Source organism: Ochotona curzoniae, unplaced genomic scaffold, assembly GCF_017591425.1.
Source record: "Ochotona curzoniae isolate NIBS_2020 unplaced genomic scaffold, NIBS_Ocur_1.0 contig_1014, whole genome shotgun sequence".
NCBI lineage: Eukaryota > Metazoa > Chordata > Mammalia > Lagomorpha > Ochotonidae > Ochotona > Ochotona curzoniae.
This window is the reverse complement of record NW_024464920.1, coordinates 50,760,550-50,787,555: the sequence shown is the minus strand read 5'-3', so window position 1 is coordinate 50,787,555 and position 27,006 is coordinate 50,760,550. Positions and strand designations below refer to the sequence as shown.

Sequence of the window (27,006 nt, the reverse complement as noted above, 5' to 3'; positions counted from 1 at the left end):
ATCAGATTTAACTTTTTGCCTTAATGTAAAACAAACTAGTCAGAAAAATCTTGAATTTTCTTTATCCTCTTCATTCTGGGCTCGCCCTCTACCTTTAAATAATCTTCAGGGGGCACCTGGCTGTCAGGGCAGCTGACAAGTTGTTGAACCTGGCTTTCACAGGAGCCTGTTGTTTGAGGAATTGCATCTCCATGTTGAAAAACAGCAATAAAAAGATAATTTCAGATGTCTCAAATGTGCCATTTTAGAAGAAGTTTTAGACTTGTCCAAACATGCTGGAATAAGTCATGGCTCTCACGCACTGGCAAGCGCGGGAATGAAGCCTGTCCATCTCACACCAAAACAAGCCGACTGGCTGCTCTGCTGCTGCTACAGAACTGCCTCCCGGGGACCTCAGCGTTCTGCCTGGCCAGCAGACTGCCTGCCCCGGGGGTGGTCAGTGCTGTGAGCCCATCCTGTGTGTGACAGGCGTGTCTGTCATGCCGCCAGCTAGAAGCCTGCCTCCATCCGCACAGGCACGGGGCACCTGTCGCCTCCTGCTAGGCCAGTCCAACTCCCAAGCCCCAAGGGCACGGGGCAGAGAGGTGCAGACACTGGGCAGAGCATGGCACCTGATCCTGCCTGTGGGAAGGACACAAGAGATTCAGAATTCAAGGGAACCAGGCAACTGGGCATGTACAGAGTTTTGCCCAGCAGGTCCTGCCAGCCACGCCCACCCAGCACAGGGTTTGGCATCACACCTGTGTAAGCATGCCAGGAGGCCGCAGGTGCGATGCCCAGCTCTTCTAAATGAACCACCCTCAGCAGCAGTAATGAGGGCCAGCATGGTAGCCCAGTGAGGTGCCATGCCAGGCCCAGCCCGACCCACACCTGGGAAGACCCCCTGGAGACGGCTTAAGAGCCTGCCAGCCCTTGGGAAGGCCAGACAGCTGCCGCTCGCAGCTCCAGCCCACCCAGCCCACAGAACTCTGCCTTCACAGTCAATAGATCTTTCAAAATGCACCATTTGAGTTTTTGAGACCTCAGCAAACAAGGCCACACTTTAAGCTTTATTTATGACCAGAACAGCAGCAAAGATTTGTTGTCCGTGCTTCAAAGAGGGGAAACCGGTCTCAGCAGGCCTCAGGCATCTCTCCCGGGCACCCCCGCGGCCTGCATGGGTCCTGCTCTTTGTCTGGGCCTGACTGAGCTGCAGTGCCATCAGTGGGCACATCACGGGGCATGGCAGGAAGCACCCCCTGGAAGTCGTGAGCCCCAGACATGCAGGGCGCCTGCAGCCTCCCTGCGCTCCCTGGACACGGCCCAGCAAGAGTATCTTAGGAGATAAGAACGGTTATTAGCTCTTACCCCGAGGTAAAGACTTGGAAAGCTCAGAAGGTGTCACCTGAAAGCTCGCTGCTCGTCTCACCCTCGCCTGTACCTCCCCAGTCACATGCTGGGCCTCGCCACTCAGCCCCCGGCTCGTCCATGACACCCACGCCGCACAGCAGCAGTCAGGCCTGTCCTTTGTTTCCGAAGCACAAGGAACGAGACATTTTCACTGGCGGACTGTGCCTGGAGTGTCTACTCCTTTACTACTTAACACGCAACCCCCACACAACACGTTCCCCGGCAACAGGCTTCGACACAGAACCTGCACCACACGGGCCCAGTTCTCCGCGGCAGCTCCCGTTGCAGGGATGGTCTTGGTCTCATCTCCTCAGGAATAGGGCGTGTGAGAGCACCCAGCGGGAACCGGGGACGCCTGCCCACGGGCTGGGCCCTAAGGCGGCTGTCCATCAGTCCTTCCAGAGTCCCTGATGCGGGTCCGAGCACCGGCCATGTAACAACACAGCCGGGGGCTCCCGGCTGAGACCGCGTGCTGGGTCGTGGCACTGTGGTGGCGAGGCTGGTCTTCAAGTCTCAGGTCTGACGGGCTTCACAGAGCTCAGGACCCTCCAGCATCATCTGTGAACACAAGGAGACAGTGTCAGGCTGGCCCTGAGGGGCACTTGGCAGACAAACTGCTTCACACCGCTCACGTGATGACTTCAGGTGGACCCCATAGGGGACATGTGGACATCTTAGCCCATGAACATGGATGCTGCAACAGCTGAGGACACAGTGGCATACACATGGACAGCAGCCTGCGAAAGACAGCAAGGCCCCGTGCACACTGTCAACTCCAGCCACGCGTGTGGCCTGGGCAGATGGGTGGCAGCCTCAGGGCCACATCTGGCCCCTGTGCCATCTGCACCCCACCCAGTGCAGGGGGTACTAGAGTACTAGCCAGCAGGAAAGCGGCAGCAGAGACAAGCTGTGCTGAGGGCTGCCAGCGGGTGACAGGAGAGCTGCAGCTCGATGCCCAGTGCCAGGAGCCACCCAGTACGTTGGCCAGTGCTTCTGTCCCCGCGTGTCAGCGGCTGGGCTCCTGATCTGTATTGCTGAAGGCCAGAAAGAGGTTGAGCCGAGAGGCTGCAGATCCAGAGACTCCGTAGACTGACAGGACATCAGGATGGGGAGCTGACCCCTACCCTGGGCTGCAGGCAGCCACTGTCAACACCCGGCTCACGGGGGCTGGCACTGTCCTCCGTCTGCAGCACCAGCTCTAGTCCGGCTGTCCACCGCTGACTCCGCTCCCTGCTGATGTGCCGGGGGGGACACAACAGCCTACGTGGGAGACCTGCAGGAAGCTCCTGGCTCCTGGCCACTGCAGTCATCTGGACTGTGCACCAATGGATATAAGATCGCTCTAACTCTGCCTTTCAAATAAATACATTTTTAAAAATCAAAAAGCAAACACCACCATACTGGCTGGTCTACACGGAAGTGCTTGCTGCATGACTCAATGCTGCAGGCAAGCGCCCCCTGGCGGCGCAGAAGGCTCAGGGTTGACCAGTTTCCACACACTGACCTACCAAACCTGACAGTCCAAGGTTTCACATTTGGATGAGTGATGCCCAGCCCTTACCAGCTGCTCTAACGTGCCCTGCCAAGGCATGCACCTCCTGTCAGCCTTGTATGCCACAGGCTGCCCCTCAGGTATGAAAGCAAAGCTGTCACTGCAGCAGCACTGTCCCCACACTCAGACATGAGCTGGACACAGGCTGAGTCAACACAGAGTAACCAAGCTCCAGGAAGGCCAAGGTCACATCAAACATGAAGACAGAAAACCCGAGACGATAGAAATCAGTGCAGGGGACAGCGGCCAGGGACGGTGACAAGAAGGGGAGGACGCCAGCGCAGGCCAAGCAGGTCAGGAATCCACCTAGCAGCCAGCGCAGGGGTGACCCAGTGTCCACCCAGGGCAGCCCCGGCCACCCCAGGTCCCAAGGAGAGCACCCGCCAGGCACCCACGCAGCAGGCAGGTGGCTCGAGACCCGAGGGTCTCTGGGAGAATGTGTGTTGAGAGCCATGAGAGCCATGGTGCTTCCCGAACAAGGGGAAACGAGGCATCTGATGAGGGAAAAGCAGCATCAATGCTGAGAGGCCTCAGTAGGCAGCAGGAGAAGAGGGCCAAGGGGCCAGGGCACATGGCAGGCTGGGCCAGGACACCTGCTGCCATGGACTGCGAGACCTGGGCCACATTCCTGGCTCCGGGCTGCCCCAGCCTGCTTCTGGCCATTTGTTGTGGCTGTCCGGGAGTGAACCAGCAGATGGGAGCTCCGTGTGTCTCTGACTCTCCAATTAAAATCTGAGAACGGATTCTAGGGGCCCAGCCACATCTGCCCTGGTTCTAGAACATAGCCTGCACAGCAGCCCCAGTGCCAGGCTGGCCAGACCGAGCCAGGCACCCACAGCGGCAGCGCTCACCGTACCGCTGTCCGACTGGCGGAGCTTTTTGGACACTTCAATTCCGTTCTCTTCTAACTTCCTCTTGGCACAGTCCTGACACGCATTACCTGAAAGAGGCAAATGTTAGGAAGCGTGTCCCCACTCCAGTCACACCTCGCCGAGTGCCCGTCACCCACACTGAACACAGGAAAAGCCCCAAGGGGGAAGGGGAAGTCCAGGGTAGAGCTTGAGCTGCCCTCCTTCCCAGCTCCAGGGCCACTGGGCAGGGGCACATACTTCCCGAGCCAAAGGGGAAGTTAGTGCTGGAAGCTGAGCCCCTCATGGCCCTCCTGGGCCGCTGTCACCCCCAAGGCTGAACAAGACTTGTGGCTAGAGACCCGGGAAGGATGAGGCTGTGCCTGCCCGTGCGTGGCAGGTGAAGCAAGGGGCTCCTCCCTGCCCCATCTAGCCCGCAGGCCATCCAGTCTGTGTGACTTTTCCGACTCCCCCAGCAGTGACAGGAAGACAAGGAAAGGTGGAGCCAAAATTAAGATGTGCTTTACCCAATAACGTGGTGCTGTCCACGCGCTCAGCATCTAAAGGAGAGAGTGTGTGTTAGCAGCGCCTGCCCGCTGGCCTAGGAAGTGCACCTGCGCCACCAGGACAGTGACAGCGCAGCTCCCGTGCAGCCCTCCTCCCTGAGCAACCAGGCAGAGCAGGCTGGCGCCTGCCAGCATCCACGTGAGCGCCCTGGCAGTGGGCCTGACCGTGGGTACACGAGTCCTCCTCCTCAGTGGGTACACAAGGCACCGACTACACACCCCAGCAGCTTCCCAACCTCAGGCAATTTATGAAACTGCCCCCCGCCCCGCCAGCTGCCAGGGTCCAGGAAAGGGGCCTTGGCAGGCTTGTGTGTGCACCAGCAGAGACTGCTGGCAGCAGACAGGGCAGCATGAGCAGCCAGCATGCCAGCCCAGTCAAAAAGTCCCTGGAAACAAACCGGACAATCACCCTTCTGGCTGGGCTCGTCCTGTCATCTGTAATTCATACAGTGAGTGCCAACGGAGACCATCCCAGAAAACACCAGGCAAGTGCAGGACTGGCATCTGGAGCAGTCCAGTGTGGGCGTGAGCTTCTCTGTGCCACACAGAGACAGCAACCGGCCCTGAGCAGGTATCTGGCTGCCCACATGCCCACTGGGAGTGCCCAGGCTCCTGGCTCTGCTCCTGCACTCAGCACTCAGGTACTACCCCCCCACACCAAGTGGAGAACAGGACTGAGTGCCCACACTGCAGCTCCGTTCTGGCCGTCACAGGCACTGTGGGGTGACCCGGGGCATGGACCATCCCTGACTCTGCCTGTCACAGATGGAAATCTTACAAAGGTGAGGGCCTCTAGCGGACACTCGGGCCCTCCAGGAGTGGCCGAGACTCCTGGGTGCCTGCTCAATGCCATCCTCCTCAGAATGAGGGCATTCACGGCTGGGTCTGGTACCATAAAAAATGGATGTCAGCAAGCCTGGAAAATTCTGCACCGTCTGCCAGCTCCTCGCAACAGGAAACCCAGACGCCTGCACAGGACTGTGGGAGGGAGCTAAAAGCGAGGGAACGGGCCACTTGAGCTGCCATTCCACGAACAGCAAAGTAATGGGGGCAATGGTTGTTTTTTAACTTCTATTTGATAGGCCAGATGACAGAGGATGGACAGACTGCCCATCCACCTGCCTACCACCCCTGGGGTCTGCATCACAGCAAGCTGGACTGGAAGTGGAGCCGGGACTTGAATCCAGGCCCCAAACAGGAGAGCAGGCTTCCCCAGGCGGCAGCAGCAGTTCCACCCAGTCCCACCGCTGCACCAGCCCACGCCCCAAAAGAGGACTGCGGCCAGCACTGCGAGTGCTGAAGCTGTAACTTATAAAACGTCACAGCGGGGACCATGTGGCAGATTTTCAGAAGGACCAGTAGGGCTGCCGTGACCTCCTTCCACAGTGTCCACCTGCGAACGCGTCCGAAGGCCACTCCTGGGCGGTCACCAGCACATCAGTTCCCCAATTTTCTCATTCTAATTCACACAGACGGAAATAGTGCTGTGCCACATCAGGTTAAACAGCATCCTGTACAGGCACTGGTTCAAGTCCCGGATGCTCCACTTCCAAGTCAGCTCTCTGCTAATGTGGCTGAGAAAGCAGCAGAAGGCCTTCTGGCTTGGGCCCCCACACACATGTACAACACCCAGGAAAAACTCCTGCCTCCCGGCTTCAGCCTGGCCCAGCCCTGGCTATTGTGGCCATTAGGGGAGCAAACCAGCAATTGGAAGACCTTTCTCTAACCCTACCTTTCAACTAAATGAATCCTAAAAAGAGAAATAAAAGTCACACAGTAGTTAAAACATAGCAAAACAGAGGTAAAATATGGGTGTTTCACAGCATGCAACTTCCATCTCCCCAGGCCTGAGCAGGCAGCAGGACGAGCAGGGCTGCCCAGGGAGGTGGAGCCCACGCATACCTGGACTGGACTGCCTGCAGATCTGCGTGGCCAGCTCCTGCACGTAGCCCGGGAAGTGGGCGAAGCAGTCCCCGTAGGACACCACCTTGATGCCATGCAGGAGCATGTCAGCCTGCTGCTTGAAGAAGTGGTCCTCGTTCTCCTTGAGCACCACCATGTAGTGCTCCAGGTCCACCTTGTCGGGCACCGAGTACAGGAAGAGCGCCTGGAAGATCTGGTCGCGCAGCGTCTCCCCGCAGCCCATGAACAGGAAGGACTTGGTGCGGTACAGGTTCTGCAGGACTTCCTGGAAAGGCCACAAACGTGGGCTGAAGAGGCAGCGGGAGCCTGCAGGCACCCAGCCCACCACCGCCTGTGTGTGCTTTGAGGAGAGGGCAGGGCACTCTCCACCGGGCACTGACTGGCAGCCACGGTGCCAAGCCTGCCCTGCCCGGCTGGTGGGCGGCACACCAGGGGAAGCTGCTGGGTTCCCAGGCAGTGGCCAGCACCAAGGTGCACTTGCTGTTGCCAGTCCCCAGCTGCCATCGCCTTGTGGGTGGACAACTGTTCAGGGGAGAGACAAAACCAGGAGGGTCACAGGGCGCAGTGTGAGACCTGCCAGCTGCGCCCTCAGCGCATTAGGGGTGTGGGAAGGGGAGGGTGCCAGGAGCACAGGGTCTAGGTGAGGAGGGGACCCTGTCATGGGCGCAGGAGTTTGCCATCAGTGCCAGCAGCAGGTGCCACAGTGCCAGCTGGCACTAGCCTGGGCCCTACATGGAGGAGCGAGCGCCTGCGCGGGTGATGAGCCCACAGACGGTGCCACTGCAGGTGCTAGCATGGAGGCCCCTAGAAGGTTCTGGGAGGCCTGGACTTTCCCCATTTTTTCTGCTCAGGGTGTCAGGAGAGCCCTCAGGGGACAAAGCCCTGAAGAGGCAAGAGACACGTAGACAGGAAGTACAGACCGGTGTTGTAGAACCATGCATTCCTTCCTGGGCCAGTGGTGGCTGTGACTGAGAACATGGGGTGTGGTCATCCCCACACCCCGTAGGGAGGGGCCACTCCAGGGGAAGGGACAGCAAGTGGCAGGTGGCAACCCAAGTCCCCAGGGACACCACCCCTGTGTGTGTGCCCCAGAAGACGCTTACCATCACTTCTGGGTCTTGAGTGACATCTTTGTACCCCGACGGGTCCAGCACCAGCCCACAGGGGTCCGTGTACAGGCCATGGATGTGCAAGACCCCGTACTTGATGTGGCCTCTCGCCCACTGCAGGACCTAGCCAAGGCCAGGATGGAGAGTTACCTCACAGGTAAGAACGTTCCCTAAACTGCAAGTACAGACTTTCAAATCTATCTTGCAAAGAGTAAGAAAAATGTTTCAGTGTAAAATTACACTTTTAAAACACAGAAGAAGCCCATCTGTCGGCGTTACTCCTTTTTGCCATGATACCAAAAAGCTCTTCTTTGAGGACAACCAAGCAGAAAATCAGTCTTCAACCTGTGCAACTACAGCCAACTCTCAGACACCGCTTCCTTCACACAGTCTTCCGAGCCTCCCAGCCCACCCACACCACCCCGCTGCTTCACACCCCAAGCACCTGCAGTGACAGGAGCCGGAGCCCCAACCAGGCCTCCAGGAGTCTCTGCAGGAGCTGACTGCCGGAGCCATCACCCCCGCCCCAGGGCCCACACTCGCAGGATCCACAGAACCTCAGCCACAGGCTGTGGACACCACGCTGGGCCCCATGCTGGCCGATGTGTACTTCGTGCTGCTTCAGCCCCACTGGGGCCTAATCAGTAAGGCCGCTGCCCGGGATGCCCATTGCACACAGGGGTCAGCTTATTGTGTCCTGGCTGCCCCACTTCCGATCCAGCTCCCTGCTGATGGTTCAAGAGGGCAGCAGACGGTGACCGCAGTGATTAGCCCTGTCACGTGGGAGCTCCTGGCTTCAGCCTGGCCCAGCCCTGGCTACTGCAGCCATCTGGGGAGTGAACCAGTGGATGCAAAGTCTCTCTCTGTCTCTCCTTCTCTCTCTGTAAATCTGCCTTTCAAATATATATAAATCTTAAAAGGTAGGTCCTTGAGCCCACCTGTGTGGTGGGTACCTAGTCCATGGGCCCCAGGGTTGGGGGTTCTGGTGGGGCTCAGATCACCTGGTCCAGGTTCTTGGGCCCCCCTGCAGGGTGGGTGCCCAGTCCATGGGCCCACCTAGGAGAACTGGTCCTCCTCGGTGTAGAGGATGGAGTGCTAGACGGCAGAGCATGGTGCTCATAGGACATGGTGGCTCCCTGGGGCCTGCAGAGGACATGTGGCACCGCAGCAGAGAATGGAAGACAGAACATATGGCAACTACCCCAGCCAAGCAATGACTGGAGACTCTAAGGTCGATGGTTTCAGCAGTGGACGTTCAAGGAATTCCTCATCCACAGACCGGCAAGATCAACAGCATTCTGCAACTACTGCTTGCACCCAGGCAGAACCCTCAGAGCGTGGCCACATGGTGACCCTGGGTTGGTATCGGTGGCCGTTCCCCTCCTCGGGTTGTGGGGTGGCTGGGAGGCTGGGTGTGGCCTCTTCCTTTATCTCCCCTCCCCACAGAAATGGGAAGAAATAAAGCTTGAAAACAATGATCAGACTCACTTCTCCCTAAGCCTAGATCCTTCCCCCCTGATCGACTATGTAAACATCACCATCGTGTTTCTTGTTTAAGGAAGGAAGGGGCTGCCACTATGGTTAAACTACAACGCTGGCATTGCAGATGGGTTCAAGTCCCAGCTGCTCCATTCCTGAACCAGCTCTCTGCTAATGTGCTGGAAAAGCAGAAGACGGCCCAAGTGAGTGGCCCCTCAAGTTCCAAGCCGCTGGCTTCAGCCAGGCCCAGCGCTGGCTACTGCGGCCAGCTGGGGAGTGACAGCAGATGGACGGTCTCTGACTTCCAGGGCCTGGCCCGCTGGCTCAGTGGCTAAATCCTAGCCGTGTACACGCTGCAAACAGGTTCCAGTTCGTGTTCCGGCTGCTCCATTTCCCATCCAGCTCCCTGCCTGTGGCCTGGAAAGGCAGTAAAGCACAGCCCAAAGCCTTGGGACCCTGCACCCGTGTGGGAGACCTGGAGGAGGCTCCTGGCTCCTGGCTTTGGATTGGTTCAGCACCAGCCGGTGAGGCCACATGGGGAGTGAAACAGCAGACAGACAATCTATTTCTGTTTGTTTCTCCTTTCTGTAAATCCGAATTTTCAATAAAAAATAAATCTTTAAAAAAAAAAGATCTCTGGCTTTTCAAAAAATATGAAAAAAAAAACCCTAAAACCCTTATTAAATGTGTAAAATACATATTATGGTCCTTTACACCCTAAAATCCACATGTCCTCTCACCTGAAACTTCCAGAAATCTGTCCTGAGAAAATAAACAAAGGAAGACAAAAGAATACAATGTAGGATTTAATTACAAAATTGCCCCGAGCAGAGAGAAAGGCTTTGGTTGTCTGCTAGTGTTACTGTCACACAGTGTAAGACTGGAAGATACAGAACAGCACTGCGGAGCCGGGGCTGAAAACCTTGGGCTGCACTGTGACCCTGAACCAGCCAGTCCTGACAGCCACGGAGAGACCCATGTCCCCGGCACAGGACACAGAGCCAAAAGGGCAGGTGCAAAGCGTGACCCTCAGGCGTGCAAAAGGCCGCCATGTGCAGGCCAGTGCAATCACCCCCATCCTCCCAGGTGTCCTCAGGAGACCCCTCAGCAGCCCCCGTCCTCCCAGCTGCTCCTCGGGGGCCCTCGGCAGCCCCACATCCTCCCAGCTGCTCCTCGGGGGCCCTCGGCAGCCCCCTGTCCTCCCAGCTGCTCCTCGGGGGCCCTCGGCAGCCCCCTGTCCTCCCAGCTGCTCCTCAGGAGCCCTGGGCAGCCCCACATCCTTCCAGCTGCTCCTTGGGGGCCCTCGGCAGCCCCCTGTCCTCCCAGCTGCTCCTCGGGGGCCCTCGGCTTACCTTGGTCTTGTCCTTAAGGTCCAGAGACTCCATGGGCTTGCTCTGCTGCTGTCCAAACAGCTCCAGCAGGTTGTCGTAGTTGGTGGTCAGCACCATGGTGCCCCTGTCCATGAGGCGAAGGATAGCCTGCAGCACCGCGGGGTTCTGGATGTGCTGCTCCAGGCTGTCGAAGACCTCCATCAGGCAGTCCTGGAAGAAGTTGGGCTTGGTGTCGCCCGTGCGCTGCAGAGAGGAGCAGCCAGGGTCACTAACGAATCCACCCTCAGCCACTGCAGCCCCCAGACAGGTGCAAAGCACAATGGTGTCTGCCTCAGGGAGGGGCTGATCAAGGACAGGCAGAGTGACAAATGCCACAGGGGAGAGACCGCTACAGCCAGCATGGGGCAGCCAGGGCACCGGGCAAGGGACCACCAATGCAAAGGCCAGAGCGTGAGGGCCCTGGGCAGGCCAGGCTAGGAGCGGAGCGATGACAGGGTCAGCAGGGCCTCAGGTACCCTGGGCTCCTCGGCACACAGGAGCGCGCTCAGGTGAGGTGGACACAGGTCTGGCATGGCGCAGGGACCGTGCAGGACAGACAAGAGCTGCCCTCATCCTCGTGAGAGGAACAGAACCTGCAGTAGGGGCACAACAGCTGGGAGGCCTGGGGAGAAACGGGGGTGCGGCAGCAGGCTGTAGTTCCTGGGACCAGCCGTGTCCACACTGCTCGCTGGTTCTCACACTACCAACACATAGGTGGTGCCCAACTCCTCACGGGACTTTCATAAACAAACAATGCCACCCATCCCCCTCACATGCCCCTTCAGAGCTCAAGGGCCCTGGGCGCGCTCCACAATCCCTCCACACTGCCTGGAAGAGCCAGAGTCAGCACGTCCAGCCCCAAGGGCCACACAGCTGCACCTGGCGGCATCAACTCTGCCACAGATGCCCCAGAGCACACGGGTGGGTGGAGCTGGCAGCCAAAAGGACGGTCTACAGAAATGCAGAGGCCAGGCTGCCCGAGGGCTGTCCCTCAGGACAAGGAGGTGACAAAGCAGGCCTGCAACTTCCTGGCACGAGCCTGGCCTGTCCACATCCTCTCCCCTCCCAGGGGCCAGACCACGTCCATCACCACGGCAAGGGGCCCAGGGTCCCCGTGGGTACTCTGGGCTGTCTCCCGTGATTCCTACGTGGGAACCCACCCAGAAGGTTCCTCACATGTCCCCATTCTGAGGGAGTGACTGCACGGCCCGGGAAGCACGAAGGAGCTGCCGGCAGCTCCCGCACCTGTGCACCTGCCCAGGGACACCCCCCACAGTGCCGGAAGCGGTACCATCCTCCTCCTCCCTGTCCCGACACATCTGCCTAGGCATGGCAGCTGTCCCTTCTCCCACCCTGCCTGCTGCCTTGGGTCCGTTCTCATCTAGAGATGTGGCCAACCCCACAAACACCATGGCGCCCAAGAAGGACTCCAACTTGGGTAAGCTCATCAAGAGACACCCCGAGCACAGGTGGCCCCGACTGCTGAGAGATGGACTCCACATTGCCCAGCCCCTGTGCCTCGACTCACAGGGGACATCTTCCGGATCAGGTCATGGGCTACCACCAGCAGGTCCCTGTCCTTCGTCACCTTCCTGCGGAACTCGGCAACATCACCCGGGTGCAGCACCTCCAGCTGTTCTGCGGCCTCGATGACAGCCTCGATGCAGCTCCGCCATGAGCACAGCGCTGGGATGCCCGGGGCCACAGCCGCACTGACCCCCGTCCCGATGACCAGCAGCAGCTCCTGCGGCTGCTTCCGGACGAGGCTCTTCAGGAACTTCCTACTTAAAGACAAGGGAGGCAGGAAGGGGAATCAACAGAGGAATCTAGCAAGAACTGTGGCATGGCCACCTGCGGCACATGCTGTCCCTTCCTCCTGCTCCTGGACCCGGCTCCCGTGCTGCTTCCTGCTCACGTCCCACCTGCGCGTGGAAAAGCCTCGGGGAGCCTGAGGGGCTGCAGTGCGAGTGACCACAGCCACGAAAAGCACACCGACTTCAACTGCCCCGATACTGCCAATCACTGACACCCACTGTGGGGGTGGAAATTCAGCCCAGGGATCATGGGGGACCCGGCATGGTAGCCTAGTGGCTAAAGTTCTCGCCTTGCAAGCACCAGGATCCCATATGGGTGCCGGTTCTTAACCCAGCTGCTCCACTTCCCATCCAGCTCTCTGCTAGTGGCCTGGAAAAGCAGTTGAGGACGGCCCAAAGTACCCATGTGGGCGACCTGGAAGAAGGCCCTGGCTCCCGGCTTCGGATTGGCTCAGCTCCAACCATTGCAGCCATTTAGGGAGTGAACAAGCAGATGGAAGATCTTTCTCTCTCTCTCCTTCTCTCTGTAAATTGAACTTCCCAATAAAAAATAAATAAATCTTAAAAAAAAAAAAAGGATACCACGTGGGACACGGGAGTGCCTAGTTCAAGTCCCATTTCGTCCCATGCCAATGCACACCTGGGAGGAAGATGGGCGCTCCAGTCCTGCGGCCCCTCCACCCGTGTGGCGTTCCAGGCTCCCGCCTGGCTCAGTCCTGGCTCTCACAGGCATTTGGGGCACACCTGGCAGCACATCTGCCTATACACGTGTTTCAAGTAAGAATAAACACAACCATGACGACCTACTGACCTCTGCTTCCAAGGACAGGGAAGAGGGCAGCTGGTGTGGCCTGCGCACACATCACTGCGCGACAGGCACAACCCAGCCCCGTTTACAGCCACACTGCCTCCCGCAGCCCCAGGGTGACCCCCCGCCAGCCCCAGGGTGACCACCTGCCAGCCCCAGGGGTAACCCCCCCGCCAGCCCCAGGGGTGACCCCCCCGCCAGCCTCAGGGGTGACCCCTGTCCAGGCACGCTGCCTTGTCTGGAAACCAGATCATGGTCACTTCCCTGACAGAAAATGCCTTCCAGAATGTTCCTTACATGGAAGCAAGGGGCCCTCGAGAGCCCTTCCTACCCCAGCGCTTCTATTCCCCCTGTATGGCTCTAAGTCACACCAGCAGACCCACACAGGTGCCCGAGCGCCCCAAAGCTGGAGGGGAGGCGGTGCTGGACTCACTCACCTGGACTTCTGCTCACTTCGAGTTGCTGTCTTTTCCACTGACTCCATCTGTGGATCCTGAAGAGAAATGCACATCAGGAAGGAAATGCTCTAGAAAGTTCTCTGATCAGCTGCGCCCAGCAAGGGCATTAAGGCGCAGACTCTTCAAGCACATGTCCCAGGGGTTTGCTGAGCCACCTGCTCCTAACCTTGTACTGCTCACGTCTCCAGCCGTGCAGCGAGCCCCGAGAGTGGTACCCACAGGTCGCACACAGGGGCCTCCACCCTCGGAGAGGCTTCCAGGGCACAGGAATAGAGAGACTCCCACAAGAGGCAAGTGGCAGAACAAACCAGGACACGGGTCCCCAGCAGGTATGGGGCCGCCGGCCACCGAGCAGTTGCTGCCCCACTTCCAATCCAGCCCCTACTCACATGTTTCAGAACTTGGCCAGCAGCTCAGGACCAAGGGCCCAGGGACAGACCACAGTCGTCCTGCACCAGGGAGGTGGGCGGCTGCCATCTCCGAGGCTCAGGTTCTGCGCATCGGAACGGCTCAGGTGCAAGCTGCCCCGGCAGGCCTCACCTGGCCTCCCCTGCAGGCCACAACTCTGGGGACACCCCACCCTCCGGCTCTATTCTACTTGCAAAGTTAATGGGGGGGTGCTCATCAGCTGACTAAACTGCCCAACCCCCCAGCAAATAATCCAGACCCTGCAGCCTCAGGAAAGAAGTTTACTTCAGCACCCTCCACACAACATTCAGAACATTTGTAAACAGCCACAGGCAGGCTGAACCATAAGAAGCCACGCACCCACTCACCCTACACCGCACCCTACACTGCACACGACACCATTACCCTATACCCCACCCTACACCCTTACACCGCACCCTACACCCTACACTGGTACCCACACTAGGGAAGGATTTAAAAACCCACCTGGAGCTTCGGGTACCTTTCAACTGCTTTTCCTTCTCCACAGTCGTGGCTAAAGCTATAAATTCAAGGCCTAAATAGTATATTTATACATCTGCCAAAAAGTCTAGACAAATCACGGCTCAGCAGGCTGTCCTGAACGCCCAAATGAAGTGATTTCCAAGTTTCCCGAACAAGCCCGCGGCATGCCTAGCACTTACTCAGATGATGCTCTGAGTCCGGGAGGGCGGCTGCTCGCAGAGCGCCAGCCTCAGCACTGGCCTCGATTGGAAGGTTCTAGACAGCGTTCCAAAGCCAACGCGCGGCCACCCACCTCGGCAGGCCCCGGGGACGTGGACCTAGGCGCTGGAGTAGCCAGCCCTCCTAGACGTCAGCACGGTGACCCCACAACGGCGAGCTGCACAGCCGCCCATATTTGGACATGTACGGTTCATCTTAACACTCGTGTAGAAAGATATTACCTCACTTCCTGTTTTTCAGCAGCGCTAATAAATAGAGACAAACCTCACAGCAACCTAGAAATGACCCTGAGGTCCTGAAGTCTCAGCAGGCGAGCGGCACCAGCACCATGCTCACGCCCCAACACCAGGCACAGCCCGCCCGCACAGCCCTCTCAGACGCTGCGTCTCCCGGTTCCCTTGGCAACCATGCCCTCGGCAGTACTGGCGCCGTGCCAATTCATCCTTGCAAGCCCGCCCCCTTTTCTTCCAGAGACCTACCGGCATTTCCTGAAATTAACTCGAGCTCCAAGGCAGTCTTAGACACAGCTAGTCTTTTTATCCAAAGCCACTAACATCTAACATCTAACGAGGACATTTTCTGCTTAGAATTTTAAATTGCAAAGCTGGCACCATGATGTAAGATAAAGTTTCTGCCAGCAGTCCCAGCATCCCATTCGGGTGCTGGCTCGAGTCCCAGAAACTCCACTTCCAATCCAGCTCCCTGTTAACGTCCCTGGAAAAGCAGATGACCCAAGCAAGCGTGTGGGCCCGTGCATCCACGTGGAGACCAGAGAGGAAGTCCCTGGCTTTTATGGGTGTGGTATGCCCCAAGCACCACAAATTGGAGACTCAGCCCCAGTGTGATGGAGCGGGGCGGAGGACCCGGGATGCTGCCCTCAGGAGGCGTCCCAGGGAGGGGTTATAAATGACCGGAACCTCACCCAAAGTGGCCGTGGCTTCCTGGCTCAAGTCACGCAGCGACGCAAGGCTGACTGCTTCGCTCAGAGCCACATGCTCCCTCGGCCATCCGTTCAGCATCCTTCAGGAGGATGTCTCATTCCCAAGGGAACGCACTCAGGCTTTGAGCAGCACGAGAGGGCGGAGAGCTGCCCGGGACAGCCACTTCGCACCCCAGCTCCACCTGGGAGCCAGCTTCCTGCTCACGCTGGCGGGCATTTGGGAAACAAATCCAAATCAAACAACACAAAAAGCAGGAGAGCGAAGAGCTTTCAAGCCACACAGCCAGCCAGAGAACAGATGCTCTCCACATTTCATTTATTCTGTTCTTGAACTCATCAGCAGCCAATCCACAGGGTGACAGAACACGGACCCAGACTCACAGTCACACAAGGCCCCTGACACTAACGGGCAGATTCTGGCATAGCCCCAAGAACAAAGCTGCTGGCAACGCAGGTCACTCCCATCACCGTGCCCAGAGCCACTGTGCTGATGGCACCAGGGAAGTCTCCAGGATCTAGGTAGCCAGTGGCTGCTGGGGCCTAGAAGCTCCCAACCCAGCCAGGACTCGCGAGCTCACAGCCCCTGCAGACGGGGGCCCCGTGGCCACTGAGACACCTCCTCCTTGACTCAGAGTTGATGCCCACAAGTCCCCTTTGTCACAGCATGCTGGATGTCAGGAAGACCCTGGGGATGGGAACTACATGGAGGCAGATACGCTGGGCCCCAGGCAAGCTTCCCGGAGCACCCGGCAGGCGTGTTTCTAACACAAGGGACCTGTCGGGGTCAGGTGGACTCCGGTGAGTTGGGTCCACATGAGATTCCACAGTTGCAAAGGGGAGGCTCAGCCCTGAAAATGCCAGCCTGCTCATGCCCACGCTGGAAGCGCGACAAGGTCTAAAGCCAAGGAAACACCATCACTCCCCAAACCTCCATTCTGGGACGCACAGTGGGTGCCGTGGGTAAGTAGCCCATAGCATAGCGCTGGTCCATATCCTAGCGACTTCACTTCCAATGCAGCTCCCTGCCAAGACGCCTGGGAAGGCAGCAGAGAACGGCCCAAGTCCTCCATGCGGGGACCTGGATGGCCTTCCAGGCTCCTGGCTTCGGCTCGGCCCAGCCCTAACCACTGGCGCCATGTGTGGAGCGAGCCAGGGGTTGGTCTGTGACTTTGCCTTTAAGCAAGCAAACCTCCGTTTCTTAGTCTGTCAGGTGGGAACCCCATCAGCCGACGTCCTGGGCTGCTGCATTTACACACTGCGAGGCAGCAGCGACTTTGACTCAGCACTGCTCAACTACCCAGCAACCTAACATGGTCTGACAAACTGGTCTTCAACCATCACTGGTGCCCAGGGCTGCCCCTCGTCATGCCACAGACCGGAATGGCTACGCTGCGCAGACAGGCAGAGGAAGTAGCTGAGCACGCCCACAACAGGCCACCTGCAGACTGGAGACCTGGGACATAGGGACAACCAGAGAAACCAAACCTGGAGTGCCCACGAGGGCTGGCAAGGGTGTGAGCCCTGGCAGGAGCCGACTGGCCCAGGTCCCAGCGAGACCCGCAGACCACCCCGGGGGAGCGCCTCACCTGGTCCACTCAGACTCAGGCTAATCTCCTTCGGAAAGTCCCTCCCAAACACACCCAAAACTAGGCTCTTCCAGAAGACGAGCTTTTCCTTAATCCAGTCAAGGTAACTAACCATGACTGATCCTCAGGACGGGTCGCCCACTTAGAGAACAGAAGGCCTCGGTTAGGGTCTGGCATCATGGTGCAGCACATTAACACTGCTTATAATGCCCACATCCCACGGATGCCAGGCTGCAGTCTCAGGGTGCCCTGCTACCTAGGAAGGGGACCCAAGAACCAGGGGTACCTACCACCCATATGGGAGACCCTGGCTTGGGCCTGGCCCAGCCCTGGCTGTGGCAGCCATCTGGGGAGTGAACTATCAGACAGAAGATTCAACTTGCCTTTCAAATAAATAAAATAATTCTTAAAAAAAAAAAATCCCACATATAGTGGCAAAGCCACGACTCACAATGCCAGTACTCCATATGGGCCTCAGCTCATGTGTCCAGATGCTTCACTGCCCATCCAGATCCCTGCTAATGCTTGGGAAAAGCAACAGAAGCTGGCCCGAGTATGTGTAACCCAGCCACCCACGTAGAAGACCCAAATAAAGCTCCTGGTTGGTTCTGCCCAGCCCAGCCGTCACGGAGTGAACCAGCAGCCATCACAGAGTGAACCAGCATCCGTCACGGAGTGAACCAGCAGCCATCACGGAGTGAACCAGCATCCATCATGGAGTGAACCAGCATCCATCACAGAGTGAACCAGCATCCATCACGGAGTGAACCAGCAGCCGTCACAGAGTGAACCAGCATCCGTCACAGAGTGAACCAGCAGCCGTCAACAGAGTGAACCAGCAGCCATCACGGAGTGAACCAGCAGCCGTCACAAAGTGAACCAGCAGCCATCACAAAGTGAAACAGCAGCCGTCACAGAGTGAACCAACAGAAGGAAGCTGCATTTGCTTCTCCCTCTGTTACTCTGACTTGCAAATGAATGACTAAATCTTAAACACACAAACTGAAAAAGGACACACAATAAACCCTCCATTCAAAACATGACACCTAGCTACTAAGCTTGTCCTCAGTGCAAGGAATTCCAGAGCCCCCTTGGCTAGGATTCAAAGGCTCCCTGGGTATCTGGAAAGCGGTACCCCAACAGAGTTGCTTGTGGATGTGCCCAAGGCAAGATGAAGACAAAACCCAGCATAACAAGAGTCAGGAAGGGGCATGTGGCCTGGAGGCCAAGGGTCCCACGACCGGCAGATGTCTCCGAGTTCCCTTCCTGTGCTGGCTCCAGGTGTCTGCCACCCTCAGGCAGACCAGAACACCAGCTGCTGGCTGCAGCCCTGCATCAGCACAGGCCTGGCAGGAATGTGGGGAATGGAGAGGCCAAGGAGGCATGCTCCCTCCCAGCCTTCCACCTCCCAAATAACAGACCTTTCCTGGAAAAGCAAAGGTCCCAGCTGTGTTTTGGAAGCAGCAACAATGGCTGCCCCAGCAGAGCCTGCGTTGGCTTCAGGGTGAACCGCCAGGCACATCCAGGCCCCCAAAGCATTCAGTCCCCAAGGCCACTGGCTGTGCCTGGCCTGGGCTCGGAGGCCAGCATGCCAGACAGCTTTGCCCTGCCCAACACCAGGGCCGTCAATGCACCTGACGTGTTTCCAGGCAAACAAACATACCTGGTATGTCTACTGGGAACCCTGCCATGCGCCAAAGCTTGCGCTATTTTACAGCTTGTCCAGGAGACACGACACAGCGCTTAAGCAAGTGACAGGCCAGTGAGTGACAAACACAACGAAATGCGGCCCAAGGCAGGTGGGACCACCACCGCCCAAGGAGTCACTCCAGAATGCAAACTTGTGATAATGCTTACAATCGCAGGAAGTCTGAGCTGGGGGTCCTTACAGTCATACCAAACCCCCTTTTTCATAAAGCTGAGAGGCAAGGCCGTGGCCCGTGTTCCCCCGTCACAGACTCACACCACCACCTGGTCCACTGGGTCCCTCGGCCAAGGCCCTCCTTTCCTCCTCTGGCCCAGCACCCCTTGCCCAGCAGCAGCCACAGAGCCTAGTCCATCCACAATCCCAACCGCGCACCTGTGCCCTGCCGGAAGCCATGGGGAGAGGGCAGTGGTGCAGGAGAGGCCTCAGGGAGGAGGCACAACTCCCACAGCTTTGTAGGCTTCCTGCACAGGTGTTGAGGCAGAAAGGGGTGAGGAGGGCTCAGCAGGGACACGAGCCACAGCACAGGAGGGCAGCAGGGCAAGAGAGCCAGCGGCCACCAGTACGAGCTGCAAGGCCTCACCCCTGGGGAGCTCCCGTCTCCCTCCCACCTTCTGTGAGTGACACCTTCTAACTCCCAGGTGGCAGCAACACAGGAGGCCAACAGGGTGAAATGGAAAATGCCGGTCACCAGGAAAATCCCACATGTGAGTTGGGGGCAAGCATGCCAGGCAGTATAGACTCGAAGCTGTGCCATCAGCCATCCAAGTTTGATGGCACAAACGACCCCAGTCCTGCAGAATCCCCCTGCCAACCCTCTAACCCATACTGTCAGCCACTAGCTTACAGGATTTACAAACTGTGTGGATGCTAAAGCCACCTGCTTGCAGTGCCAGCCCCTTCCGGTCCCGCCTGGCCTCGGCAGTGACAAAGCTGACTTGGGGAGCCCCAGTTTCCGCGTGACCTTCCGCGTGGCCCATCTCTGAGGGGGCAGTGAGCCCCTCCTAGGTGGGTACCTACCAGTTTACATGACACAGACACCCTAAGCCGGGTGAGGCCCAACAGGGAAAGAGGCAGGATCATCCTCTGGGTCAGGGCTTGCCGCTTAGGCACACCCAGGGCTCTACAAGTTCTCCGACAGACTCCACGTTACCCCTGGTCACCCCTCTTCTCCCACCTGGTCCTGCTTCCTGCACGGAGTCTCTCCCACAGTAAACACAGCACTGCCACCCTCAAGTTCCCACTGCCTCCCTCGCCTGGCCTCCTCTCCACCTCAGAAACCCCACACAGCGTCCAGGCCTCAGTTCCGGCCACTCCCATCCCAAACCCTGCTGGCCTTCACTGGAACACTTCCCTGGCACCTCCCGGCCACCTCCGGACGGCTCAGCCAGATCCTCATTCACTCTGCAGGGAGGCCACTCAAGGCAGGGCCCAGGGCAGGGAGCACTGCCGTACTTGCCCACTGGACCAACGACCCCTCTCGGGCCACCCTGAGCTATGGCAGAGGTGCCTCTGCCTTCCCCGACCTGCCCCAGCCCAACCTTCAAGGCACCCGTTCCCTCTCACCTCAAGGCCCCTCCCCAGGGACCAGCGCCAGAGCCTAGCAGCTAAAGTCCTCACCTTGCATGCACCAGGATCCCATATGGGTGCCGGTTCTTAACCCAGCTGCTCCACTTCCCATCCAGCTCCCTGCTGGTGGCTTGAGAAAGCAGTCGAGGACAGCCCAAGGCGTTGGGACCCTGTACCCACATGGAAGACCAGGAAGAGGCTCCTGGCTCCTGGCACCTGGTTGGGATCAGCTCAGCCCTGGCCATTGAGGCAGCCTGGGGAGTGAATCAACAGAAGATCTTCCTCGCTGTCTCTCCTCCTCTCTATATATCTGACTTTCCAATAAAAAAAAAGTTTAAATATTAAAAAAAAAAAAAGACCCCCTCACTTGCCAGAGAACCCTACCCACACGCAGCTGCGGGCCGTACCACCATTTACTCAGAGCAACCTGGGTACCCGGGACAGCTGGGACGTCCTCTCCCCCGGGGCGCCAGGAATCGGCACTTAGTCACTCAAAACCAAGCCAGCTCCACCAAAGAGAACGCAGAACAGGCAACACAAACACACTGGCAGCACCCGGCTGGTCACCAAGCTGCCACCTGCCAGACACTTCTGCACAGACGCCCCCACCCCACCTCCACCACCGCACCCCAAGGTCCCCAGCACTCCAGTCGGTGAGCAGCCCCGGGCGGTGGCGGAGAAGCCACAGGGCACACAAGGGCCCAGGAAGGGCAGGGGACACGTGCGGGTGCACTGGGGTGGGCTGGGGACCCAGGGTGCCGGGAGTGCTGGGGGCAGCTGGGAACACAGCCGGGGAAGGGGACCCATGGTGCCAGGGGTGCTGGGGCAGCCAGGGACACAGCCGGGGCAGGGGACCCAGGGTCCGGGGCTGTTGGAGGCAGCCAGGGACACAGCCGGGGTAGGGGACCCAGGGTCCGGGGCTGTTGGAGGCAGCCAGGGACACAGCCGGGGCAGGGGACCCAGGGTCCGGGGCTGTTGGAGGCAGCCAGGGACACAGCCGGGGTAGGGGACCCATGGTGCCGGGGCTGTTGGAGGCAGCCAGGGACACGGCCGGGGTAGGGGACCCAGGGTCCGGGGCTGTTGGAGGCAGCCAGGGACACAGCCGGGGCAGGGGACCCAGGGTCCGGGGCTGTTGGAGGCAGCCAGGGACACAGCCGGGGCAGGGGACCCAGGGTCCGGGGCTGTTGGAGGCAGCCAGAGACACAGCTGGGGCACGGAACCCAGGACGCTGGGGGATGTTGGGGGCGGCTGGGGCCACGGCCGGGGTAGGGGAGCCAAGGTGCCAGGGGTGCTGGGGCGGCCGGGGACACAGCCAGGGCAGGGGAGCCAAGGTGCCGGGGGTGCTGGGGCGGCCGGGGACACGGCGGAGAGGGGTCCTAGGCCCCTCGAGGCGGCACAGCCTCAGGGGTCCCGGGGAGCCTAGGGCCGGGGGGTCAAGGGAAGGGGCTCGCCGTGGGGAATCCGGACGCTCACCTGCCCGCCGCCGGTGCGAGCTCGCGCTCAGCTGCCGCTGCTTCTCCGCCGGGCGGGGCCTGCGCGCGCACCCGGGGCCGCGCCGCAAAGCCTTCCGCCGCGCGCCGCCCCCGTCGCGCCCGGGTTCCGCCCCAGATCAACCGTCCCGCGGCGCCCGGGAGGCCTGCTGCGCATGCGCGCGGCGGGACGCGGCCCCTCGGTTTGCTCATCTGTAGAATGGGTAAGTGGAGGGCCCGAAGGCAGATCGGCAGCCGCATCCATGCGCAAACGCGCAAGCCGAGCACCTGCCGGAGCCTGAGACCTGGGCCGCCCACCAGGCGAGTGCCTCCGTGACCCAGATTTGGCAGAAAAGCAAGCTCAGAAGCCCCTCTGGGGATGGGGAGGCAGGTAGGATGCACAATTCAACTCACCAGCACCTGTCCCTGTGCTGGGGCCCAGTGACCCCTCAGAAAGGACACAGGTGCTGGGGAGGATCCTTGGACCGCAGAGGCCAGGCCTCAGGAGGCCATGGGGGCCCAGGAGGGACCAGAGGAACACCAGGAGGAGGCAGAAGCCAAGTCTGGCCTCCGGAAGGTCCCTGTGGCCCATTGTCACCTGTGTCCCTCACTCGCCAGCCCAGGTCTCCTCAGCCTCAGCCTGGAACATTGCAACCAGCTGCTCTGAGACCCCCTCTGCGGTCTGTCTCCTGGCTTCCCCAGCACCCATGATGTGACCAGCATGAGCAGCAGGGACACTGGACAGCACAGTGCTGGGACTTGCAGGAGAAGCAGCCTCTGGCCATGGTGCACAGGTGTCAAGGTGCCACAGGGATCTGAAGGGAATGAGGTGGTCTGGGGGACAGGGGTTAGACCGGAAGCAATGGAACAATGTCCAACTAAAGAACTCATCTGAATGTGCAAAAAACGTTCACATGTCGGTGATAAGAAGGGAATGCTTGGGTTTGGGCATTCATTGGATGTCCCTTTAATTCCCCCGAGTTGAAGACTTGGTCCTTTTGGAAAAGCCCTCTAAGGTGACACAGTGAGAGGACCCTGAGGCACAAGCACTTCTCCCCAGATGGTTTCACTGAGAGAACTCTTAAGTCAAAACCACAAGACACCTGCCACACATCACTCGGTAGGGGCATCCCTGGAAAACAGAGAGGAAAGACCTGCTGTGGCTCCAGGCGCCCTCAGGGAGGAAAGCAAATACAGTGTAACCTTCAGATGCTGTTGACCCAAGCAGGCTCTGTAATGTCAGCTCCGCATCAGCTCCTGTAGCAGCTCTCTGTAGCAGACACTTTCAGTTCCTGGTTGGTTATTATTCCGCAGCTCCCCTGATTGGTTAAATCTGTACATACTTTTTAAGAGACAGCCAATCAAATACAACCAGCTCTTGCAAGCGTTCTGCTCCTCCCTGGGAATCCCTTGGGAGGGACTGTGGCGAGTTTCTTGCTTTTGATAAATTTCCTTTTGTTCACTGACCCTGTCCACATCCACGTGTGTAGCGAGGACAAAGGTTGCCTTCATTGTCCCATAACAAAATGGCAATAGTTAGGACCCAGCAGACCAAGCTGTGGAGGGATTGGAAGGCTCACCCCCTGAGGGCGGTACCGCTTTGCATACAGATCAGAAGGACTAAGCAGGTGCTGGCGTTGTGGCACTGACAGCAATACCAGCTCAAGACCTGGGAAAGCAGCAGCCGATGGGCCAGGTGCTGGTGAGGATGCAGGAGTCTCCCAGACGTACGGTGGAAGTAAACAGCGCTTACCTTTCTGCCACAGGGAAACTGCCCAAAGGAAAGAAGTGGCTTGGGTTGCTGTCTCTCTTGAAAGAAGAGTTTCAAACACAATGTATTCAAGTCTGAAACTGTGCAAGGCACCAGGAGGGAGGGTGTGCTCCTGAGGCCAGAAACTGGGCAGAGTGGAGTGTTTGGGAAAACAAACAAAAAAACAGAAGAGCAGCTAACAAACATCGCAGGGCGGCAGCAAAGCCCTTCAAAGAGCCTGGGTTGTAATCCTGTTTAGCTTGCTCAAAACAAAAGGTCATCAGAAAGGTGTGACTGGAACTTCTGTTTTCATTAGGGCGGGGACACTGCCGCTTGCTCTGCTCCTGACAGACCAGCGCAATGGCTCCAGTGGCTAATCCGTCCCTCTTCAAGTTCTGGGATCCCATATGGTCACCAGTTTATGTCCTGGCTGCTCCACTTCCCATCCAACTCCCTGCTTTGGCCTGGGAGAGCAGTAGAGGACATCCCAAAGCCTTGGCACTCTGTACCCACGTGGGAGACCTGGAAGAAGCTCCTGGCTTCAGATTGGCTCAGCTCTGGCCATCTCAGCCACTTGGGGGAGTGAACCATTGCATGCATGATCTATCTCTTTCTCTCTATAAATCTGCCTTTCCAATAAAAATAAATAAATATTTTTTAAAAAGAAAAAAAGGAACTCAGGAGTGGGAGTGACTTTTTCTAGAGGCAGCCTCTGTGTAGCACCACGTGTCTTGCACACGTGGGTCTCACCCCAGCAGGTTCTGACCCTAACTACCTATTGAACTGTCACACAGCCCCCAAATTCTGACGTTTTGTTTCAGATAAGGAAAGCTTTTTCATGTAAGAACCTGTACTCCAGCATCCGCAGCAGCCACATTGCTAATGGCCCAGAGCTGGAAGAGCCCGAGTGTCCTGCACCAGGTGAGCGATTAAACGGCCCACAGGACACGTGCAGGGTAGAAATATGCCCAGCAATGAAACGGGGTGCCTTGCTGACACGTCCTGCCTTGGCCGGTCTCAAGGGAAACCAGCAGGAAACACTGCCTCGTTGAGGTTCCATTTCCTCAGCTGCTTTAAAGGGACAAGTTTGTGGAAAGGAGATCGTAATTAGAAACAGAAACAGCCACTCGGGCCTGGGTGGGAGAGGCTGCACGGGGTGGGCGTGGGGAGCCTTGTGGGGATGGGGCTGGGGGGAGAGGCTGGTGGCCGTGGGGAGCCTTGTGGGGGTGGGGCTGGGGGGAGAGGCTGGTGGCCATGGGGAGCCTTGTGGGGATGGGGCTGGGGGGAGAGGCTGCATGGGGTGGGCGTGGGGAGCCTTGTGGGGGTGGGGCTGGGGGGAGAGGCTGGTGGGCGTGGGGAGCCTTGTGGGGATGGGGCTGGGGGGAGAGGCTGGGCCGTGGGAGCCTGTGGGGTGGGGCTGGGGGAGAGGCTGGTGGCATGGGAGCCTTGTGGGGATGGGGCTGCGGGATGAGGCTGCATGGGGTGGGCGTGGGGAGCCTTGTGGGGATGGGGCTGGGGGGAGAGGCTGGTGGCCGTGGGGAGCCTTGTGGGGGTGGCAAAGCTGCCCTGTTCCTTGATTGCTGGGGGAGGGGTGACAGGAGGCTTCCTGAGAGACACAGCCAGGACCTGGGCTGCAGACACCATCCTCTGTGGGAAGCGTGACAACCGGCCTCCCACAGGCCTTCCGGTAAAGTGTGACCGACAAGGCAAAGCTCAGGGGATCTCAGCCAGTTATAAATAGGGCAAAGAGGAGATGGCACCAGGTTAAACCACTCCTGGAGTTGTCCACATGCTGCTTAGGAGTGTTCACGCCCCACTTCACTTCCACCCCAGCTTCCCGCTCACACGCCCTGGGAAGCAGCAGGTGGCAGCTCAGAGTACTGCGGGGGATCTGGCTGGAGTTCCGGGTTCTGACTGGAGCCTGACCCAGTCCCAGCTGTCGTGGGCATTCAGGAAGTGAACGATGGATGAAATCTCAAGCGGAGCCAGATTGTTTTTACAAAAGCAATAAACGAGAAGCCTTATTAAACTCTGCCAAAGAAAACAGAGCAAAGACACCAGCTCCCAGCATGCCTCGCTCATGAGCTCCCAGCATGCCCCACCCAGGGGAGGCTGCTGAGATCAAAGGAGTTGGACCACTCCACCACACAGAGCCTGAAGCCCAAAGCGTCAGACCCCAGCATGACCGTCGCCTAACAATCTCCCGGGGAGATGGGGGGCAGCAGACAAGGTTGGCAACAGCAACCCCCACTCCCTCCTGCTCAGGGAAGTCCCAGTTCTGCCAAGGCTGCGCCCAGCCAACCCTTAAACCTCAGTGGTTTATGACACAAAGGTTTATTCCCGTGTGCGTGACCTGTTGGCTCTAAGCCAGTTTCATTCCCGGGAGCCTTGACCCAGGGGCGGGGATGGTGGGTGTAGGCTGTGTGGAACCCGAGGACCCCCTATGGAGCAGTGATGAAGTGCCACGTGGTAGCCCAGCCCCTGAACAGCCCCTGGCCTCCCCCAAGCGTCTGCCCCCAGACTGTGCCAGGCCAAGCAGCCATGGCACAGCACAGCCTGGTTGCAGCCGGTCACTTGCAAGCAGACTCCGCCCTTTTTCATCCCAACAGGGATCTGACCGCTAACTACCTACCACTTAGCCCGTCTATCTGGCACAATAAGAAAAGCCACCTGCAGTTGCACGCCCTCGGTATGGGACATCCAGAATTAAGTGAAGCCTAGAGACAGAAGCAGACAAAATGCGGGAGGGTGGTGGCCCGGGTGGGGAGTTGGGGGAAGGGGCCCTGCCCTTCTCCCCCCGCCCCTTCCCTTCCCCATCCTCCTCCATCTTGTCCTTTGCCCTGCCTGGCATCCCCCATCCTGCCACCATGGCAGATGTGCCCCTTCCAGTTTTCACCCCCTCCACTCCTGCTCCCGTTCTACCCTGCTGGAATAAAGGACCTACTAAGCACATTGCTGCGTCTGGGATTTTGGCTTGTGGTAAACATCGTGAATAGAGGGCTTGGCTGTGGGAATTAGCTGAGCGTAACAACGTAAGACCTTTAGGAACTTTAAGTGCATTTAAAACCCAACAGGGCTGGCAAAACTTTTGGAAGCAGATAGACTACGTGGCTGCTCTGCATGTTGAATAGACTAAATGCCACTGAATTGTTAACTCTTCTGTAAATATTTGCTTACTTTGAAAGTATGAGATCTCCCAGCCACTGAACCACTCCCCATGTGGCTGCAATAGCTGGGGCTGTGCCAAGCCAGAGCCTGGAGCTCCATACGGACTCCGAGTGGGTGCCCCTGCTTTCCCCAGGTGCATGGATCGGAAGCAGAGCGATTGGAATATGAACTGGAGTCCATCTGGAATGCTGGTGTCATGGTGGTGGCTTCATTCACTCTGCCACAGCGCTGGCCCCAAATGGTTCACTATGAAGACTTGACCTTAAAATCAAGCAGGCACAGCCTTGCTCTAAGGCACAGCAAGACCCACATGCACTTACAAAGGCAGATTTCCCAGCAGCTTCGCCTGTCCTCTGCCATTCTGGGGATGGG

At 58.4% G+C, this 27,006-nt stretch overlaps 1 protein-coding gene across 8 annotated transcripts; it reads right to left on the bottom strand.

The window, feature by feature from the left end:
• Window positions 1-853: 853 nt before the first annotated feature.
• On the bottom strand, window positions 854-21,766 carry FAM118A (family with sequence similarity 118 member A). 8 transcript variants are annotated; one of them, XM_040987400.1, is made up of 8 exons: window positions 13,296-14,049; window positions 11,765-12,020; window positions 10,219-10,440; window positions 7,382-7,510; window positions 6,258-6,543; window positions 4,317-4,349; window positions 3,793-3,881; window positions 854-1,947 (listed from the first exon to the last, which is right to left on the bottom strand). In XM_040987400.1, the coding sequence occupies exons 1-8, from the start codon at window positions 13,367-13,369 to the stop codon at window positions 1,903-1,905; spliced, it is 1,134 nt and encodes a 377-aa protein (XP_040843334.1). In that variant the 5' UTR covers window positions 13,370-14,049; the 3' UTR covers window positions 854-1,902. The 8 variants fall into 8 exon arrangements, with proteins under 8 accessions (XP_040843334.1, XP_040843339.1, XP_040843347.1 ...); XM_040987405.1 differs by having other exon boundaries at window positions 3,798-3,881; window positions 13,296-14,046; XM_040987413.1 differs by having other exon boundaries at window positions 3,798-3,881; window positions 11,765-12,017; window positions 13,296-14,046.
• Window positions 21,767-27,006: the final 5,240 nt, after the last annotated feature.